General features: G+C 52.7%; 1 protein-coding gene and 2 non-coding genes across 5 annotated transcripts; all 3 read right to left on the reverse strand.

Annotated features, from left to right (window-relative positions):
* Window positions 1–661: 661 nt before the first annotated feature.
* LOC115644177 (zinc finger protein OZF-like) lies at window positions 662–15,897 on the reverse strand. Of its 3 annotated transcripts, XM_030548303.1 has the most exons (4): window positions 15,679–15,897; window positions 14,167–14,277; window positions 12,433–12,732; window positions 662–2,295 (listed from the first exon to the last, which is right to left on the reverse strand). In XM_030548303.1, exon 4 carries the CDS (start codon window positions 2,285–2,287, stop codon window positions 932–934), a length of 1,356 nt encoding a protein of 451 aa, XP_030404163.1. In that variant the 5' UTR covers window positions 2,288–2,295; window positions 12,433–12,732; window positions 14,167–14,277; window positions 15,679–15,897; the 3' UTR covers window positions 662–931. The 3 variants fall into 3 exon arrangements, with proteins under 3 accessions (XP_030404163.1, XP_030404162.1, XP_030404161.1); XM_030548302.1 differs by lacking the exon at window positions 12,433–12,732; XM_030548301.1 differs by lacking the exon at window positions 12,433–12,732 and having other exon boundaries at window positions 662–2,298.
* Window positions 15,898–17,902: 2,005 nt separating this feature from the next.
* TRNAM-CAU lies at window positions 17,903–17,974 on the reverse strand. The gene has a single exon. It is a non-coding gene; the product is annotated as a tRNA-Met (tRNA).
* Window positions 17,975–21,327: 3,353 nt separating this feature from the next.
* On the reverse strand, window positions 21,328–21,399 carry TRNAM-CAU. Its single transcript has one exon. It is a non-coding gene; the product is annotated as a tRNA-Met (tRNA).
* Window positions 21,400–21,908: the final 509 nt, after the last annotated feature.

Here is a 21,908-nt window from a genome sequence, read left to right on the forward strand (position 1 = left end):
GAAGCTAACTCAGCTGGGTTGAGGGGGAGATTGAACGGTGATGGAGAAGGAGGGAATCCATCAAGACCACCCTATACCCTTCCCGTGTCACGGTGGCTGAAATGACACTTTCATCCTCTCCCTGCTCCAGATCTTTGGTATATTTTTAAATGAGAAAAATGGTAGGAACAATATAACCCAGGGCACCTGGGAATGAGACAATCGGTCACCAAAGGGGGAACTCCGTGACTCTACCAATCGTTCCGCTAATGGGAGTAGAAGTCGAAATGTGACACTCGGAGTTTTGTCTAGACTAGAAAGTGGTGTCGATGAGGACAGGTCAAGGGGAAATATCTTCGTTAACCCTGACTATTATACCCAGCCTACGTCGGTGCTGCAAATATAGTTGTCTTTTTACATGAGGATAGCTACCTCAAGCTAGCTAACCCCTGGGAAAATCCCAGAGGAGACAAGGCCCAGAGGGATTTTACTTCAATGTAGCAAGCAAAGTTGCAGTGGGGGATGTTTAGGTTGGATATTAGGAAACACTTTTTCACTAGGAGGGTGGTGAAGCACTGAAATGGGTTTCCTAGGGAGGTGGTGGAATCTCCTCCCTTAGAGGTTTTTAAGGTCAGGCTTGACAGAGCCCTGGCTGGGATGATTTATTTGGGGATTGGTCCTGCTTTGAGCAAAGGGTTGGCCTAGATACCTCCTGAGGTCCCTTCCAACCCTGGTATTCTGTGATTCTATAAGGTGATGGACATTCCCGGTAGGAGGGACATACATTCTCAGGACTCAGGACGAAGGAGCGGATAGAAAGGACCAAGGGATTCACTCCAACAGTGTGTTACTCATCTCGGGGGAGCTGCGAGTGATGCAAAGAGCCTGGAAAGTCACTAGGTGGGAATTAGAAACGTATTAAAAAAAACTTGGTGGTTTTTTTTTGACAGCCTTAGACAAAGTTTTTATGGTGCTTATCTCCCCCGTGGAGACTCTGGTGCCTAACCAGGTGGGAGCTCTGATTGAAGCTTTTCCCACACTCCGAGCATCGATACGGCCTTTCCCCCGTGTGGATTCGCTGATGTATGATGAGGGTTGAGCTCACGCTGAAGCTCTTCCCGCACTCAGAACATTTAAAGGGTCTCTCCCCCGTGTGGAGTCTCTGATGCGCGACGAGGGCTGAGCTCACGCTGAAGGTTTTCCCGCACTCGCAGCATTCGTAGGGTCGCTCTCCCGTGTGGATCCGCTGATGTGCAAGAAGAGCCGAGCTCTGAGTGAAGCTTTTCCCGCACTCGGGGCAGCTATAGGGGTTCTCCCCCCTGTGTATTCTCTGATGCTGAGTGAGGTTGGAGCTGTCCGTGAAACTCTTCCCGCAGTCGGAGCAGGTGAAGGGCCGATGCCCCGTGTGAATTCGCCAATGCGTGATAAGGTTGGAACTCACGCTGAAGCTTTTCCCGCATTCGTGGCACTTATAGGGCGTCTCTCCCGTGTGGATCCTCTGATGCCGAATGAGGGTGGAGCTCCGACTGAAGCTTTTCCCGCACTCGCAGCACGCGTAGGGTCGCTCCCCCGTGTGGGTTCGCTGGTGCCGGATAAGGTCGGAACTGTCCGGGAAGCTTTTCCCGCACTCGCAGCACGCGTAGGGTCGCTCCCCCGTGTGGGTTCGCTGGTGCCGGATGAGGTTCGAGCTGTCCGTGAAGCTTTTCCCACACTCCGAGCACATGAAGGGCTTCTTTCCCACGTGAATTCTCCAGTGCGTCATCAGGTTGGCACGTCGGTTGAAGCTCTTCCCGCACTCGGAGCAGGAAAAGGGGCGACTGCCCGTGTGGATGGTCTCATGGGCCATCAGGTTGGAGCTCACGCTGAAGCTTTTCCCACACTCCGAGCATCGGAAGGGTCGGTTTCCCGTGTGCACGCTCTGGTGGCGAACAAGGTGCGAGTTCCGACGGAAGGTCTTCCCGCACTCGCCACATTGGTGGGGTGGATCTCCGGTGCGGATTCTCTCGTGTCGAAGAACAGCCGAAGGGCTACTGACGTTTTCTCCCCGCTCAGGGCGCGTGTGGCTTCTCTTGCTTGTGAGGTTGCTCTGCTGGGCTGTGGTTTCCTTGTGACTTTCCTGACAATTACCCTCTTTCTCCCTCGGCTCAGTTCCCTGCTCCCTTTCTGGCCTGTGCTGAGCCTCACAACCTTTTCCCTGCTCACAACTCATGGACACAATCCCTTCAGAGCTTTGCGATAACGCCCCATATACTTCCACGGGCTCAGCGTCTTCCTGCTGAGGGGTCTGCTCCTCATTCTCACTCACCATCCCATCACCTGCTGGGACAGAGAGAGAAACCTCAGAAACAGGAAGGGAGAAGGGTGACGCCAAACACCTGGGTCTTCGCACCCTACACACAACCGCCATGATTTTTGTGTGTGCAGACAATATGCCTTGTGGGGTATCGTTTGAAAATGACAACATACTAACCAATAATATTATTGCAAACTATACGTAATATAGTGAAATTATACATACTCGCAACATTTGTGCTTTGAAGTCTGTGGTTAATGGGCATTTAAACTAGGCATGTCAACGTAAACAGAGCTCTCCAAGTAGGGTTATCGGGTTGTAATTTAAAATACATCCAAGGGTCATAGACTCATAGAATATCAAGGTTGGAAGGGACCTCAGGTGGTCATCTAGTCCAACCCCCTGCTCAAAGCAGGACCAATCTCCCCCTCTCCAAGCCTCCAGCCAAGATTTAGTAACATTTCAGCACAGCGGTGGTGTCATTTTTCCGGTGGGGGCGTGTTACACTGGGATAAAAGGTTGTTTCGGGGTAGCTGAGATAATACAACGCGTTGTCCAAAAGAACATAATGGGGATTTTATTGAAACGAGAATGGAACTTGATTCTACAATTACATTAAATATATGAATATATATAATAAAAATGGTACATATATACACAGTCACCCTATAAAACTTACTACTACGTATAACCTTCTAAATAAAGAAATATATCTATCTCGGTACGCACAGGCGATTAACATAAGAACGGCCATACCGGGTCAGACCAAAGGTCCATCTAGCCCAGTATCCTGTCTGCCGACAGTGGTCAGTGCCAGGTGCCCCAGAGGGAATGAACCTAACAGGCAACGATCAAGTGATCTCTCTCCTGCCATCCATCTCCATCCTCTGACAAACAGAGGCTAGGGACACCATTCCTTACCCAGCCTGGCTAATAGCCATTCATGGACTTAACCTTCATTAATTTATCTAGTTCTCTTGTAAACACTGTTATAGTCCTAGCCTTCACAACCTCCTCAGGCAAGGAGTTCCACAAGTTGACCGTGCGCTGCGTGAAGAAGAACTTTCTTGTATTTGTTTTAAACCTGCTTCCCCATTCATTTCATTTGGTGATCCCTAGTTCTTGTATTATGGGAATAAGTAAATAACTTTTCCTTATCCACTTTCTCCACATCACTCTTGATTTTATAGACCTCTATCAGATCCCCCCTTAGTCTCCTCTTTTCCAAGCTGAAGAGGCCTAGCCTCTTTAATCTCTCCTCATAGGGGACCCTCTCCAAACCCCTAATCATTTTAGTTGCCCTTTTCTGAACCTTTTCTAGTGCCAGATTTCTAGATTATCTCATAGGTTCCCCTTTCCCCAAATATCTCGCTGGGTGCAGTGTAACACCCAGGTCAGTCTTTGAGCCGTGAGTGCCTTCCTGAAGAAATACACTCAACTCCAGCGATGCCTGCTCAGTGGGGAGAACATTAGACCAAAACCATTGGTACTCCTGTTCCGGCTCTCCCGGGACCATGCGAATCAGTGATAAGAGACAGCGGGAACCGACGGTCAGGAATAGACAGAAACGGATGCTCAGGAAGACGGCCGTCAAACATAGACTGACTTGATGAGCCGGCTTTAGACTAAAGGGACTTTTTGCTGCACGTCTGTCTGTCCTGCTCCATTTCAGTCTCTCTGGAATTTTTCTGTTCCAGTTTCTCTTCTCCCCTCTCCCTGTTTCTCTCAGTTTCTCTCCATCTGTCTCTCATCCATCTGTTCCTCAGTCACATGGCTGCATCTGTCCCCTAACCATCCCCTGTCTTCTCCTCCAGGTATCACTAACCCCCTGCCCCCCGCACACACACATCTCGTGCTCCATAGAAAAACACATTCATGAATATGCTGGTTTCGTTGAACAGGGGCTTGTGAAAAACCAAGCAGAAAGCCACCTCTTGGTAAACACCTAAGGGCTGTGAAGAGACAACGCCTGACCTGTTAGTGTATTTTGCCAGCTTGCGCCAATCAGCTTACAGAACGGGGTTTGATGAACCGGGCCGAGGCCTGGGACCCATAAGATCAAAAGGACGAGGGTGACCAGACAGCATATGTGAAAAATCAGGATGGGGGTGGTGGTGGGGAAATAGGAGCCTATATTAAAAAAAAATACCCCAAAATCAGGACTGTCCCTATAAAATCAGGACATCTGGTCACCCTAAAAAGGACTGGAGCAGTTTAAGAAGTGATTCCTTTTCAGGACGGGGATGGCAGTTCATGTAATTGTTTGGGGGGGGGGGGACAGACAGGGGGACCCCATTGAGATGTCTGAAGAAGCAAGGCCTGCCTAGCTGACCATCAGGGGACGGCAGGCCTTCGGATAAGAAAGGCAGGTGTGAAGACGGCTATTTTAAAAATCCTTTTTCCCCTCTTATCCTTCCCCCCCCCCCGCCACCGCAGAATAAACATTACTGTGTTTGTCACTCTGCATGCTGATCCCGGACACCCGAAGGGACGAGCCGCGGGTATCTGCACGGTCTGGGTAAACGCAGTCGATACACAGGGTATTTAGTCCAGAGGCCAGTCGAGGAGCCGGAGACTTGCAGAATTTTATTCCCGGAGGAGGCCTGGTGCGTGATGGGGAGACGGAGGGGGGGGGGGCACTCAGAGACACTGGAACAGACAGAGGTGAAACCAGCACTAGGACACCCACTTCCCTTCATCCCCCCACTCTCAGGCCACCCCACCTCCTGGGACCCCCAGGAGCACCCGCTCCTTGTGTTTGCTCGGTGACGAAACACCGAGCACTAATAGGGGACCTGAACGCGGAAGCCTGAATGAGGCCAAGGAGTGGAGTTGTTAATTACCCGCCCAGGCCGGGGGGCGGGAGGGCTGATGAGCTAAGGAGCTGGTGATCTCATTTGCTGAGAGGGTCGTTAGAACGTGTAGTAAGACGAGGCCCTGAAACAGAAGCCTTGTATCTAGGGTGACCAGATGTCCTGATTTTATAGGGACAGTCCTGATTTTGGGGGCTTTGCTCCTATTACGCCCCACTCCCGTCCCAGTTTTTCACACTTGCTGTGGGGTCACCCTACTTGTACCAGAGGCCCGGTATGAAGCCTGAGCAGACGTCAGGGTCATGATTTTGCTAACATAAAGCAAAGTTCAGCTGTGAGCCAGAGGCAGGCCCGGCTCACAGAAGTTGGCAAGAAGGCAGCTGCTTAAAGCACGTATACACAGCACCCTAATGCGTAGAGGGGCTGCACCTCAATGCGTCAGGAGGGATGTGTCACCTGTTCGTACCTGTGTCTAAAAACGCATCCCTGTGCGGACGTCTTTGTCTGGCCGAGGGGGCAGTGGAGAGTCCCGCCACTTACTGAGCCGGGGGGCACAAATTCGTAGTATGTCCTGCAGAGTCTGTGGGGGAACTATTACTGTGCTTCATGTGACAATGGCCGGGTGCCTTCGTTCCTTATCGCAGCCGCTGGTCATTGGGGGGGTTCTCTCGGGGTCTGCTGTGCCAGCGATCTGCAGAGCCGGGGCAGCACACAGAGGAAACACATGCACGCAGCCGACTGATATCAACATTGAATAGAGCAGAGCACCACACCGGTGGCGTCTGACAACAGAAAGCAGCTGCGAGGAATGGCCAGGGGCAGCCAGCAGACCCCGGGAAGAAGTATGATCTCAGGATGGTGAAAGGGCTGAGGACGAGAGCGGACGGCGGGGCTGCAGGGAACTGGGAGGGTGGGTCTGGTGGAGGGAATATAAAGAAAACGCAGGGAAGCTCCAGTAGAGAGAAAGCATCCGAGGCTGTTGGTGTGGGGCTATGGGGTCAGAGGAGAGCGTGGGAGAGTTGTGGGGGATGTTATGGTGAGGTGAGAGGGGGTGGTCTTGGGGGCTGTGGCGGGCGGCGCGGAGGTGGACAACCGGAATACAATATTTAAGGGTCACTAGGTTAGTCTGGTAAAGCGAAACATCTGCCCAGCTTTTCCCAAAGCCCCCCAACTTAGGCTGTGTCCACTGTCACAGAGTGTGGGGGAGTCAGGGCCAGCACCCCTCTTTCTGCGATTCCCCGGGACTCTCAGCCAGCCGGTAACACAGAAGGTTTATCAGTCGACAGGAGCCCAGTCCAACCCAGAGCTTGTAGGTACAGAGAATAGGACCCCTCAGTCAGGTCCATCTTGGGGGGCAGGGAGGCCAGAGCCCTGTCTGAGCCCCCCTCCATTTCCCCAGCCAGCGCCAAACTGGAACTCGCCAGCCCCTCCTCTGGCCTTTGTTCCCTTTCCGGGCCAGGAGGCCCCTGGTCTCTTTGTTCTCCAACCGCTTCAGTTGGCACCTTGCAGGGGAGGGCTCAGGCCATCAATTTCCAGGAGACAGGGCGTCGCCATTCTCTGTGCAGACCCATCACACTGGCCCTCTCAGGCTCTGCACCAATCACACCCCCTTCTCCCTCCACCTAGATACCTAAGAACTGCACAGGGGAAACTGAGGCACCCACACTGTATTCAGAGAAACCATTAAGAACATTCCCACTTCGTCACATCTATGCTTACGAGCGTACAGAGGCCCAGCTGGACCGCCATGAGACCGCTCGTGTAGCCGTGTTACGCTGACAGGCGAGAGCTCTCCTCCTGGCATAATAAAACCAGCGCCTCCCACTTATGCCAGCCAAATGTCTGTCGCTCGGGGAGGGGGTGTTTTTTTTTCCATACCCCATGAGCGACAAGTTTCGTGGACACAAGCAGCAGATTGAAAGCCCAGGCGGTCCGTAACCTTTGTCCCAAGCTAGAAATTTTTTCTCATATCCGTACTAAATCCTGGTTGCTGCAGATGAAGCCAATTACTTCGGTCCGACCTCAGTGGACATGGAGAATAATTGATCATCTGTTATCTTTATAACAGGACTCGGGTCCCCCACTCAGGACCTTTCAGAGGTCATGTCTGAGGATAACGAGGTAGCTCTGTGGATGTCTACTTCTGAGTGAATTCGAAGCAGGGCAAGGTTGCATTTGCCAAGGCCAGAGAAAAAAGGCATGACGGTACTTCAGAGAGGAGAAGACGTGAGCTTGGACAAGAGTTTTTAGCTGTGCGAAAGGACAGGAGAGGCCAGATCTTGAGGACATGATGCAGAAAGAAAACGCAAGATGTAGACGCGGCCTGGCTATGAAGACCTAGTGAGAGGTTTGCGTCAAAGATGCGGCTGGGCTTACAGGCCTGGGAGACAAGCGAGACGGTGGTGGTGTCTGAAAGCGACAGAGAAAGGAGGTGATGGGATGGCTTGGGGGGGGATTTTCACGGTTGGTCTTGAGCTGATGGCGAGAGATCCAGGAGGAGAGGTCAGAGACAAGCGGAGGTTTTCGTTGGCTCTGGACCAGAAGCGGCAGATCTGTGAGTCACCCGTGCGGAGATGGTAGCCGAATGCGTGCGCGCGGCTGGAGATCACCCAGACAGCAGGTGCAAAGGAGGAAGAGAAGGGGATGGGGGCGAAGCCCTGGGGAATCCCCACGGAAATTTGGAGTGGGGGTGTGGAGGATCCTCTGAAGGACACGCCGAGGAAGTGATTAGACTGGTAGGAGGGGAACCAGGAGAGGACAAGGGAAGACAAGATTTCAAAATGAAAGGCAGGATCACGGGGTGTCAAAAGCAGCTGAGAGGTCGAGGAGGAGGAGGAAGTGCTGGCTCTGAGCTTTGCCGAGGGAGAGGTCATTAGAGACCTCAGGGGACTGCGCCAAATCTCTGACTCCCTGAAACCTTCCCTCCCCGCTCCCGGGTAACCCAGATCTCCTGCCCAATCCTCCCACTGCGCTGCTGGGCTCTCCACCCCGTTCCCCATCTTCCTCAACGGCAGCCAACCCCTCTACCTGTCCTCAGGAGCTCATCTCCCTGACTCCCTCCCTCCTCTTCTTCAACCAACCCTCCCCGATTCCCTCTAAGTCCTGTTCTTCCACACAGCCCTTCCCTTCCTCTCACTGCTCTCAGCCCTCATAAGAATGGCCATACTGGGTCCATCGAGCCCAGTGTCCTGCCTTCCAGCCATGGCCAATGCCAGGTGCCGCAGAGGGAATGAACAGAACAGGGAATCATCTAGTGATCCATCCCCTATCGCCCATTCCCAGCTTCTGGCAAACAGAGGCTAGAGACACCATCCCTGCCCAGCCTGGCTAATAGCCACTGATGGACCTGTCCTCCATGAATTTATCATGGTCTTTTTTTAAACTCTGTTATAGTCTTGGCCTTTACAACATCCTCTGGCAAGGAGTTCCATAGGTTGGCTGTGCGTTGTGTGAAGAAATACTTCCTTTTGTTTGTTTTAAACCTGCTGCCTAGTCATTTCATTGGCTGACCCCTAGTTCTTGTGTTATGAGAAAGAGGAAATAGCACTTCCTTATTGACTTTCTCCACACCAGTCATGATTTTACAGACTTCTAGCACATCCCCCCCTTAGTCGCCTCTTTTCCAAGCTGAAAAGTCCCAGATTTATTAACCTCTCCTCATACAGCAGCCGTTCCAGACCCCGAATCATTTTTGTTGCCCTTTTCTGAACCTTTTCCAATTCCAATAGATTTTTTCTGAGATGGGGCGACCACATCTGTACGCCGTATTCGAGATATGGGTGGACCATGGATTAATACAGAGGCAATATATTTTCTGTCTTATTATCTATCCCTTTCTTAATGATTCCCAACATCCTGTTTGCTTTTTTGGCTGCCGCTGCACGTTGAGTGGATGTTTTCAGAGAACTAGCCATGATGACTCCAAGATGTCTTTCTTGAGTGGTAACAGCTAATTTAGAACCCATCATTTCATACGTATAGTTGGGATTATGGTTTCCAATGTGCGTTACTTTGCATTTATCAACACTGAATTTTATCTGCCATTTTGGTGCCTAGTCACCCAATTTTGGAAGATCCTGTTGTAGCTCTTCGCAGTCTGTCTGGGACGTAACTATCTGGAGTAGTTTTGTATCATGTTGTCACCTCACTGTTCATCCCTTTATCCAGATCATTTATGAATATGTTGAATAGGACTGGGTCCAGTACAGACCCCTGGGGGACACCACTAGTCACCTCTCTCCATTCTGAAAACTGACTATTTATTCCTACCCTTTGTGTCCTATCTTTTAACCAGATACTGATCCATGAGAAGACCTTCCCTCTTATCCATGACAGCTTCCTTTGCTTAAGAGCCCTTGGTGCTTAAGACCTCTCCCTGTTAGTGGCACCCCATGAACACCAGCTCCCCATCATCGTCTTCCCTCCTACTGCTTCCTGCCGTCCCTTCTCCCAAGGACTCCTGGAGAGGAACCCCACACGGTCTCCTGTCAGCAGATGGTCCCCCCTGACTGCCACAGCCTCCAAGCACTAGCAGATGGGCAGATTGGTGATAGTTGGGCTTGGAAAGATCAGATTTGTAACGGTACATACCGACAAACAGTGATTGCACCGGACATTTACATCCTGATGAAAGATTATTTCTATCGATAAATGATCGATATTTCCAGCTGGGCAAACTACGAAAAAATGCTGCATGAGAACTTATTAGGGTTTGATGTAAGGCTATTTACTTGGTATTTGTGTTTTAACAGATATAAAGCCTTCACTTTTTCCGGTATCGACATCTGTGGTCATAAAATAATTGTTTGGCCTCTCCCCTCCCCCGCATAATTTCCTGAAATGGTGAAAATTTGAATCATAGACTATCAGGGTTGGAAGGGATCTCAGGAGGTGTCTCGTCCAACCCCCTGCTCAAAGCAGGACCAATCCCCAACTAAATCATCCCAGCCAGGGCTTTGTCAAGCCTGACCTTAGAATCATAAAATATCAGGGTTGGAAGGGACCTCAGGAGGTCATCTAGTCCAACCTTAATAAACTCTAAGGAGGATGCCACCACCTCCCTGGGTAACCTTTTAAAATCATTTAATGTCCAGGACCTCCATGCCACTATTCTCAGAAATGGTTCCTGTCCCATGCGCAGGGCTAGTAAGAGAGCAGAACTGAAAACGCTCCTTGTGTGGATGAGACAACGGTGGAGGGAGGAGGGATTTCAGTTTATTAGCAACTGTGAAAGAACAACCCCCGGTCCCTTCGCCACCTAGAAGCTGCAGGGCCGTGGGAGCCAGAGAGCCCCCAACCCCAAGGTAAGTGCCCCTTCAACCCTCCTCCCCCTCCCACCCACCCAAACTGCTGCAGAAGTCACGGCCTTCCATGACCGACTCGCATGCTTACTAATGTCACACCGATTTTTAAAAAGTATTCCAGAAGTGATCCTGGCATTTGGAAAGGAAAGCCACGCCTCACCAATCTATTAGAACTCTTTGCGGGTGTCAACAAGCATGTGGACAAGGGGGATCCAGTGGATATAGCGTACTTAGACTTTCAGAAAGACTTTGACAAGGTCCCTCACCAAAGGCTCTTAAGCAAAGTAAGCAGCCATGGGATAAGAGGGAAGGTCCTCGCATGGATCAGTGACTGGTTAAAAGGCAGAAAATCAAGGGGCAGGAATAAATAGTTTTCAGAATGGAGAGAGTTAAATGGCAGGGTTCCCCGAGGATCTGCACTGGGACCAGAACTGTTCGACATGTTCATAAATGATCTGGAAAAATGGGGAAACAGTGAGGTGGCCAAAAAAACCACCCTAAAACCTTAAGCGTTAAGTCCAAAGCAGACAGCGAAGAGTTACAAAGGGATCTCACCAAACCGGGTGACTGGGCAACGAAATTGGCAGATGAAATTCAAACCTGGTAAGGGAAAAAATTGAAAAAAAAAATTGAAAAAATTAATCCCAGCTATACATATAAAATGACAGGGTCTAAATTAGTTGTTTCCACTCAAGAGATGGATCTTGGCGTCACGGTGGATAATTCTCTGAAAATATCCACTCAACGTGCAGCGGCAGTGAAAAAAAAAACTCAGAATGTTGGGAATCATTAAGAAAGGGATATATAATAGGACAGAAAATGTCATGTTGCCTCTCTACAAATCCATGGGACGTCCACACCTTGAATACTGCGTGCAGATGTGGTCGCCCCATCTCAAAAAAGATCTATCGGACTTGGAAAAGGTTCAGAAAAGGGCCACAAAAAATGATGAGGGGTATGGAACGGCTTCCGCAGGAGGAGAGATTAAAATGTATTTATCTGAGCTGGTCGATTTAGGGCTGGTCTACGCAAATTTAGGCTGGATCAATGACGTCGCTGAAGCCTGTGAAAATGTCACACCCTGGGCAATTTAATGAAGCTGAACCTAAATATTGCTGGGTCTATGGAAGAATTCTTTCAACTACGATACCACCTCTCCATCAGTGTTGTAAGAGTCTACGCTACAGTGCGAAACATCACACATACCCTTAAAAAGAGAAGTGACTAAAGGACGATATGAGAGGGGTCTATGCAACCATGAATGGTGCGGAGAAGGTGAACAGAGAAGTTCCATCATTGGGGACTTTTAAGAGCAGGCTGGACAAACACCTCTCAGGGATGGTCTAGATAATACCAAGTCCTGCCATGAGTGCAGAGGACGGGACTAGATGACCTCTCGAGGTCCCTTCCAGTTCTACGAGTCCATAAGTGTTATTTTTGCTGTCCTGCAGTACCAAAAGCAGACGTCACCTGATGAAATTAATAGGTAGCAGGTTTAATACAAACAAAAGTATTTTTCCCCCCCTGCTCTGGAGCTTATTCTCGTGGGATGTTATGTCGGCCAAAAATATACTTGGCTTAAAAAAGAACTAGATAAGTTGATGGAGGATGGGTCCATCAATGGCTACTAGCCAGGATGGGCAGGGGATACAACCCCATGCTAGAGGCAACCCTAAACTTCTGACTGCCAGAAGCCAGGAGGAGAAGACGTGTCGATCACTCCGCCTGTCTTGTACCTTCCCTCTCGAGCTCAGACACAGGCCACAGTCGGAAGAGAGGATGCTGGGCTAGATGGACCATTGGTCTGACCAGTAAGGCTGTTCTTACGATAAAAACTGAAAAAAATATGCTTAAAACCCACCGCTTTGAGCAACCGCGAAACATTAAATTGATAAAAATTGGAGGGGGAAAGCTTAAAAATAAACATTGATCTTATCCAAAGTATAAAAATAAAAATCTAATTCTGCCTGGCCATGGTTACGTTCAGCATTACTTTCTGTTTAAAAGCCAAATATTCTAACTACTCTAAAATCCACATGCTTATTTGGATTGTCTTCAAATTCACTGTGCACCAGGGGAGTGTGGAGCAGGGTTGGTGGGCCAGATTTGGGGTTATCTGATCAAGGTGCTTCTGAAATACAGACTGGCCCAAATGCAGCTTTTTACAAAATCTCCTTGCTCGGATAATATTTTCAGTGCAGACCGTAGGCTGAAACAAAGGTTGAAATCGTCCCGACCGATCGCAGTCGCTTAGCCTTTATCTCAGATAGTCCAGGGCACCCATCGCCTCTTTGGGAAAGAGATTATAACTGTATAGTTTGCAATTTCAGATTGCCAAGGAAACCTGAGGACATCAAAAGAACATGAAATGCAGTGAGATTAAGGCTCTGTTAATAGCCAGAGGTTCCCGGCAATCACAAAGATCGGTTTGCTCCAGGGTGTAGGCTGTTGAGTTGGAGCCGCACCATACCAACTTCCAGACAACAGGTGATAGGCAGGAGTTTCTTCTGGAAGTTTTGCCCTAATATCGAACTTTCCAGATGAAAAACCATATTTCAGTGTTCTCAAAAACCCACATGCAGACCCATGCCCCTAACCGAGGCGGGTATGCCAGCAGATCTCTTGCATAGACACACTTAACAGGAGCAGAAAAGTCCATTAAAAACTGAAATGCCCATAGCTGCATTAATGCAAGGCCGCTCGGGGGAGGGGGGAGAGGGGCAATTTGCCCTGGACCCCACAGGGCCCCCCACAAGAGTTTTTCGGGGCTCCTGGAGTGGGGTCCTTCACTCGCTCCAGGGGCCCCGGAAAACTCTCGAGGGGCCCGGGCCCCCAGAGCCTCTTCCGCTCCGGGTCTTCGGTGGCTGGGGTGGAAGGACCCCCTGCTGCCGAAGTGCGGGGTCTTCAGCGGTAATTCGGCAGTGGGGGGCCCCCGCCGTGGGTCTTCGGGGCACTTCGGCAGCGGTTCCCGGAGCGGAAGGACCCCCCGCTGCCGAATTACCGCCCCAGCCGCTGAAGACCCTAGGCCCCCTGAATCCTCTGGGTGGCCGTACATTAATGCAGAGTTGAGGTTGCCGAGTTGTACCGTAACCCACACGCCTTCTGGGTGTGGTGTTCCGGCCCGGCAACGACACCACTTCAAGAGAGAGCTTAAGGCGTTTGCTTAATGGCCAGTCGGCTTTCAGCTCATGCCCTGAGCTCCAGAGGTTCCCCGGTTTGATCCTGCCCGCCGACAACTGGGGTCTGTCTCCTTCCAGCGTGGCTGCACCAAAACCTCTGAAAACCAGGAGAGGAAAAGTACGCCACACAACCTTAACTCTGCCCTCCCATCCACGAGCACTGCCGCTGGCAATAGCCACCCAGAAGAGTTCAGGAAGGGCAGTGTAAAGGTTAACAAACTACCAGGAAAGCAGTGGTAAGTGGAGGCCTTGACTCAGAAGGAACCCTGAGGGTGACGGGCTTAGTAACACGTTGCGAGTCTGTTCTGGACTGCGTGCAGCAGATTCAGTGCCACGAGTGCAGGCCGGGGGTAGGAAGTTTCTATTCGCTCCACTGGACCTGATCCCAAGTTTTGCCTTAGCAAAGGGAAGACGTTAGCCGGTCGTGCTGTACCGCACGTGTTCCCAGTGCGCTCTGTAGCCGGGGAGGGCAGAGCGTTAGCGTGCGCGTTGCTGGCACGCTGCTGAAACAGGGCAGAGTTAAGGTGGTGGTGCGGGGGTGACGTGAACCTTAACTAGTCATTTCCCCGTCTAAGAACCGAGGGGACGGGGATCCTTACCTAGAGAGGTCACATTCTCGCAGTTCTCCTGCATGACGGCTCTGCAGAGGGTTCTCTGAAATACACGTCCCTGGTGAAATACACAGCCACCTCCTCGAAGGTCACCGGCCCCTGAAAGAGCAAGAGTCCAACACTCAGGACCTACTGCCCCAGTCACAGCCCCACCATTCATGGGGACAGGACCCATCAAATGGAAACTCTGGGTGGATCCCACTCAACAGAGTCCCACCCCCACCCTGCGGAGCTCAGATGTAGGGGAGGAAGAGGGGGCCCCTTGTCTCCCCCAGCGTCTTAATAGTCCTCACAAACCCACTAGTCTCCTACAGTGGTTTAGAGGCCCCGGCAGAGTCCGTGGAGAGCCTCCCCCAGTACAGATTCCACTGCCAGCCGCTGGATGTGAGGGGGGGCGGGCACATCTCCAGAAGATGCGTCGTCCTGTTTAGGTCCATATTAAAGAATGTGACGGGGAAAGCGGAGATTTGATGTTCGTATTTTATAGTCAGCGACGGGAAAGTGTCAGCATCCCAAAGAGAAACAAAGGCACGTTTTTAGGGCATTTCGGAGCGCTCTGCGTGACGCGCAGACAAACCAGGTCCCAAATGGTTCTGTATTTTGATCAAATGCTGATGACACGGAGGGAAAAACCCCCGAGATGGGAGGGGATTTTATAGCCACATTAAAGAAAGAATGGAGGGGAAAGTGGGCCCGTGGGAACGGATTTTAAGATGAACGTTCAATAACCGGGTCCCGGATCCCTCACTCCCCACCCATGGGCAGCAAGGTGCCCTTTGCAAAGCGGCTTTACGAGGGCAAGCAGCAGGTTTGGCGCAGGAAGGGTTACCTGGGGCAGCAGATGGTGGCTGGCAGCGGGAGGGAGGCAAGGGGGGAGTTGTTTGGGGCCGCTGAGGATACAGCAGCTGTGACTGGGTCCCCTGGGGCTGGGCGCGTGGGGGATTCCTGCTCTCCCCTTCCCCTCCTGTGCCCCTCCCACACCCTGCTGCTGGCAGGGAATCTCCCCCTCGTCTCCACCCCAGAGCCAGCCGCAAGCTACCCCAAACGAGAAGGGGATTAGTGGGTCTCCCAGCTAACCTAAGTCCATGAGCCACATATCGAGAAGGTGGAGGAGAAAAAGGCAACACATTTGAGAAACTAGGGGGGGCTCTGTCCCCCCACCAGGAGCAGATCCAGCCCTGGGCACCAGCTCCGGTCCTGCCCCCACAGCAGGGCCGCCCAGAGGATTCAGGGCACCGGGAGAAAGGCAAATTCGGGGGCCCCTTCCATAAATAAAAAAGTTACAATATTATAAAAACTAAATTATCGTGGGGGCCCCTGTGAGGCTTGGGGCAAATTGCCCCACTTGCCCCCCCCCGGGGCAGCCCTGCCCCACAGTGCATTAGCAGCAAGGGGCAGATTCCGGGCGGGGGGGGCTGGGAGATTTAATGCCCCCAGGTCCCCTGGGGCAGAGAGTCACTTCCCCGCCCCCCGCACGTTCCCACGGTCTCTGTCCATTACCTGGCTCCGGAGCGGATGCGGGCAGAGCCCGGGGGGGCTGGTCCCAGCTGGAGAAATCCCCCCCCCCGGCCGGGCAGGGAGGGGTTAATGACGCCCCCCTAGCACAGACTCGCCCAGTGGCTGATGCTCTCGGTTCTTTGTTCTCCCGGCTCCTGCCCCCCCCCGCTCCTCCAGCCCCTTCTTGTGCCTGCAACCCCCCCCACTCCTTCCTCCTGCTCCCCCCCCGCGCTCCCAGCTACTCCAGCCCCTTCCTGTGCCCTGCAAATCATGTCCCGCAGCTGCGGCGCTGGCTGGGGAGGGGCACATCACCCTGGTTCCGGCGGGGGCGGAGCTGGGCAGGGCCGGGCCCCCCCCGAGCTGCGGCTGCCACCCAGGGGTGCTCCCCCTGCAGCCCGGGCAAGGGCGGGCTCCGCTGCAGGAGACCGGGCTGCCCTGAGCTCCGGCGCGGTCTCTGCCCCCCGGGGGGTTTGGTCCACACAGGCCGAGCCGCAAACCCGGTCCCGTGGCCTGGCTGGCGCACGTGTCCGCCCGGCGCCGGAGCGTCCACACGGGGTGGGGTGGCCAGGCGTGGGCCGGGAGAGCAGCGCACGGGGGGGGTTACACAGACCCAACCCCCCACCCCTGTGCAGCCTCTTGACACCCCTGCCCCCAAACCAGCTGCCACTCTCGCCTCTTTCCACCACCAGGCCCGCCCCTCCTGCCCCCAAACCTGCTCCCCCCCCCACCTCTTCCCACCCCTCCTCTGCCCTCAGGCCCACCCCACCCAAGCCCTGCCCCCAAACCTGACCTCACTCCTTCCCCCAAGTTCTCACCCCCATCCCCCACCTCTGGTCTGCCCCAACCCCTTCTCCCAACCCCCCACCCCTGCTCTGCCCCCAGCTCTCTCTCGCCTGTTCCTGCCCCCGGTCCACCCCGACCCCTTCTCCCAAACCCTCACCCCTGTCCCTTAAGCCCCCACCCATGCTCTGCTGCCAGGCCCACCCCACCCCCCAAACCCCCACCTCTTCCCACCCCTGCTCTGCCCCCAAACCCACTCCCACTCCTTCCCCTGAGTTCTCACCCCCATCCACCCCCTCTTCCCACCCCTGCTCTGCCCCCAGCCCCACCTCTTCCTACCCCCACCCCTTCCCCAAAGCCCCCATCCCTTCTCTGCTGCCAGGCCCACCCCACCCCTTCTCCCAAACTCCCACCTCTTCCCACCCCTGCTCTGCCCCCAAACCCACTCCCACTCCTTCCCCTGAGTTCTCACCCCCATCCACCGCCTCTTCCCACCTCTGCTCTGCCCCCAGCCCCACCTCTTCCTGCCCACACCCCAAACCCCCACCTCTTCCCACCCCTGCTCTGCCCCCAAACCCGCTCCCACTTCTTCCCCCAAGCTCTCACCCCCATCCACCCCCTCTTCCCACCCCTGCTCTGCCCCCAGCCCCACCTCTTCCTACCCCCACCCCTTCCCCAAAGCCCCCATCCCTTCTCTGCTGCCAGGCCCACCCCACCCCTTCTCCCAACCCCCCACCTCTTCCCACCCCTCCTCTGCCCCCAAACCCACTCCTACTCCTTCCCCCGAGCTCTCACCCCCATCCACCGCCTCTTCCCACCTCTGCTCCGCTCCAGGTCTCGTCCCTACCGTTCCCCCAGCCCCCAATCCTGCTCTGCCCCCCCAGCCCCTTCCCCCACCTCTTCACACCCCCACTCCATCCCCATGGCACCCCTACCCCCCAAGTCTCCACTCCATCCCACCTCTCCCCGCCCCCACCCCCACAAGCCCCCACCTCTTCCCACTCTGCCCCCAGGCCTGCCCTTCCCCCAAGCCCTCACTCCCATGCCACCTCCTCCCACCCCTGCTCCAGGCCACCCCCCCGACCTCTTCCAACCCAATTCTGCCCCCTTCCCCCCACCCCAGCACTTCTGCATAATACAAAACAGCTGATTGCAGTGGGTGGGAGGCGCAGGGAGGGAGGGGGGAGTTGATCAAGGGGTCCACCAGTGGACTGGAGGTTTTCGGGATGTGTGGGGGGCCCACTGGCTGCCGTTTTCCTCAAGGTCCCTTCCAGGCCTGTGGTTGTACGTGACTAGAGTCCTCACACATCCGTCTGGGGCTTTCTCCCTTCGTTGAATTGCTGTGAAAAATTAAATGCAAGAGACTTGGTTCCTCTTTCCTAGGCGGATAAAGTAAAAGCCGCATTAATTATTTCCAGGGCTACAAGTGGGGGGAAAAAATGGGAACTAGCAGAGGATGGTTTCGATCCATCGACCTCTGGGTTATGGGCCCAGCACGCTTCCGCTGCGCCACTCTGCTGGGTGGATTTTTCCAAATCTGACATGTTCAGAAGGTTCCTCTTTGCTCTGCCGTGCATGTGAGCCCTGAACTGGTGACAGACAGGAGATCACAAGGGACTTGTACAATCTTTTCAAGCAGGTCCTTTTGCACAGATTCTTTTCAGCTACAAACTAAGAAACTGAAATCTGATCCAATGCAGCTAGTTGCTGTTTGCTTTAGCTAAACAATCCGGCAAAAACATCCTGTCCCCCCTTCGCTTTTCTGTGGGCAAGACACATTCAGCTGGCAGAAAACCTCATGCTGAACGGGAACAAACTGAATCGTTTTTATGTCGTTTACTAGGAAACGTTTAAAACGAGTTTCTTCAGCTCATCTGGCTTGGAACCAACTCTGGCTTCCGACAACGGATTCCAAAAGCCGGTTTGCGGCCACGTTTCAATACCTTGCTCAGCGAGAGGGAGCCGAGCATTTCGCAGAGGCCTGTCGATTTTTCCCAAGCCCGTGAAACGCAAACCCAGAGCGTCTGTTAAACCGACAGGCGAATGGAGCTGGCTGCTTATTTTATTTTATTTTTTCCAATGGGCAATTCCAGTTTTCTAAAGCGGCCGAACTATTTTTAAGCTCGCGAATGATTTAGGGCAGGATCCTGGCTCCCTGGAAGTTAGGCCAAGATCCTGGCTCCCTGGAAGTTAGGCCAAGATGGGACCTTAGCTAACCAGTAAAACTGCCATGTTTCGACCACAATCCCCTACAACTGCATGGTCCCTGGGGCGTTCAGGGTTGTATTTATTAACCTCCCTTTTAAGGACGGGTGGGAGGGCGAGGGGTTGACGCACAGATGCCGCGCACTCCCCTAGAGAGCTACAGGGGGGGGAAACGAGGTGAAACCAAGCGCTCTGGGCATCCAGGTCACTTTCCCCAATTGGGTGGCTTCTTGCTCACCCCTATGGGGGTGCGGAGGCACGGGGGGGATGGGACGGACGGGGAAGTGAGCCCCAGGTCATGTGGGCATGGGGGGGTGTAGGGTTTAGGAGCACAGGGGGGACACATTGCAGCACCAAGTAAGTGTGGCAATACAGCTCTTTCACTACAAATTAAACACTGGGGGAGGCAGTGGAGATGGGGGTGTGGGGAGCCTGTGGGGGCCAGGGGCAATGGGGGGTGCACCGAGCCCGCCAGGGCATCAAAATACAAGTTTGCCCAGGGCTCCATTTCCCCTAAGACCAGCCCCGATTGAGAAGGTGGCAGAGGGCAACACCTCGGGCAGACAGGATCAAAGTTACCCCTGATGGGCTGAGCCTCGGTTGCCGAAATTGGGTGGGGGCCAAAGGGACCTTTTCTGTTTCCCCCACTCGCAGGACTGGACGTCTTAACCCCCTGCCTCCCAGGGCCGTGTCCCTAAAGGCACCAGGCATCCCCCTTGCCTGGGCCAGTTTTCATTTGTGGACCCCGAAAGGAGTTTTTGAAGGGAGGGGCGGACCCCTTTGGAAATCATAGCTCCCCACAGGTTGAAAGCCATGGTAAAGACAACGTTTTGTGGACCCCTTCAGGCTAGTCTGCAGACCCCCAGGACAAGGCCGCTCTTCCCAATCTAAGGCCGGGTCTACTCGTCAAAGCATCTAGGGTTGCATCCGTGTCTACTCCAGGAGGCCCCTTCCGGGGAAGGAAGCAGCCTGCTCCACCGACATAAGAACTCCACCTCCACGAAAGACGCCAAAGCTCTCAAAACCAATTTAATCCTACCCCCCCCCCGTTTATTTTGAGAAACCGAACCAAAACCATCGCTTGGGCTAAGAGTCTTCAATCCAAAAATACATCCTGAAGGAAAAATCTGTGCCTAAAAGAGAACGTACTAATGAGCCGTACTAACCAGAACGGTTACAGAGCTTTTCACAGTAGCAGCCCTGTTACGCAAGGGAGTTGAACTGATATCTCCTTCCGTAAACTCACTCTTCTGGAAGAGGAAATGGGAGATAAGTCGAGGAATAGCCATTGCACTGGTTTAATGCTGCATTAAAAATCGTTACCGACATTGCAACTCTCGCAGGCTGTCGTGTGAACAGCCCGTGTAGTTAAAGTTCTCAAACGTTTACCTGAGACACATATTTAAAAATGGGTAAACGTGCGTTTACGTACTACAGTGTAATTGTTCAGCGTATAACATGTTATTCTAACCCGGGGGAGGCAACCCATGGCACGTGTGATTTTCACTGGCACTCACACTGCCCGGGTCCTGGCCACCGGTCTGGGGGGCTCTGCATTTTAATTTAATTTTAAATGAAGTCTCTTAAACATTTTAAAAACCTTATTTACTTTACATACAACAGCAGTTTAGTTCTATATTATAGACTTATAGAAAGAGACCTTCTGAAAACCTTAAACTGTATGACCGGCACGTGAAACCTTAAATTACAGTGAATAAATGAAGACTCAGCACAGCACTTCTGAAAGGTTGACGACCCCTGGTCTGTCCATTCTTTACGTGGATTTTCCCCTGTCAAAAAATAGAGAAAATAACAAGTTTAAGACATTGTTAAACTGACGACAATCCTCAACCCTTGGTTTCGCAGAGGTCAGGGTGGGACAAGACCTACCCACACGTGCTGCAAAAGTTAAGGCTAATAGGTCGAGTTTAAGAAAAGAGCGCTGATAAGGGAGGAAGAGTGAATGTTGATTTGAAATGATGCGTTTCCATGCTAGATATTGATTGTAATGCTGAAACTGGAGAAGGGCCAGCGAAGAGCAACAAAAATGGTTAAAGCTGTAGAACACATGACTTGTGAGGGCAGGTGGGGGGAAAAAACCCAACAAGGTTGGGTTTGTTTAGTCTGGGGAAGAGAAGGCTGCCGGGTGGGGGGGGAACATGATGGCAATATACAAGTACATAGAAGGTTGTTAAAAGAAGGGCGGAGAAAAATGGTTCTTTTGAACCTCTGAGGATAGGACAAGAAGCACTTTGCAGCAAGGGAGGTTTAGGTTGGACATTAGGAAGAACTCCCTAACTGTCAGGGCGGTTACGCACTGGAATAAATTGCCCAGGGAGGTTGTGGAATCTCCATCGTTGGGGATTTTTAAGAGCAGGTTGGACAAACCCCTGTCGGGGAAGGTGTAGATAATACTTAGTCCTGTCACAGTGCCGGGGACTGGACTAGCTAAGTGCTGGAGGTCCCTTCCAGTCCTGCGGTTGTATGTGATTGGGGTCCCAGCACTTCTGTCTCCTTAGAGAAGGGGCCGCTCTGTGGCTTTCTCCCTTCGTTGAATCGCTGTGAAAAAGTAAATGGAAGAGACTTGGTTCCTCTTTCCTAGGTGGATAAAGTAAAAGCTGCATTAATTATTTCCAGGGCTACAAGTGGGGGGGGGAAAATGGGAACTAGCAGAGGATGGTTTCAATCCATCGACCTCTGGGTTATGGGCCCAGCACGCTTCCGCTGCGCCACTCTGCTGGGTGGGTTTTTCCAAATCTGACATGTTCAGAAGGTTCCTCTTTGCTCTGCCGTGCATGTGAGCCCTGAACTGGTGACAGAGAGGAGATCACAAGGGACTTGTACAATCTTTTCAAGCAGGTCCGTTTGCACGGATTCTTTTCAGCTACAAACTAAGGAACTGAAATCCGCTCCGATTGCAGCTAATTGCTGTTTGCTTTAGCTAAACAATCCGGCAAAAACATCCTGTCCCCCCCCCTCGCTTTTCTGTGGGCAAGACACATTCAGCTGGCAGAAAACCTCGTGCTGAACGGGAACAAACTGAATCGTTTTTATGTCGTTTACTAGGAAACATTTAAAACGTGTTTCTTCAGCTCATCTGGGTTGGAACCAACTCTGGCTTCCGACAACGGATTCCAAAAGCCGGTTTGCGGCCACGTTTCAATACCTTGCTCAGCGAGAGGGAGCCGAGCATTTCGCAGAGGCCTGTCGATTTTTCCCAAGCCCGTGAAACGCAAACCCAGAGCGTC

Source organism: Gopherus evgoodei, unplaced genomic scaffold (genome assembly GCF_007399415.2).
Source record: "Gopherus evgoodei ecotype Sinaloan lineage unplaced genomic scaffold, rGopEvg1_v1.p scaffold_94_arrow_ctg1, whole genome shotgun sequence".
Classification (NCBI taxonomy): Eukaryota; Metazoa; Chordata; order Testudines; family Testudinidae; genus Gopherus; species Gopherus evgoodei.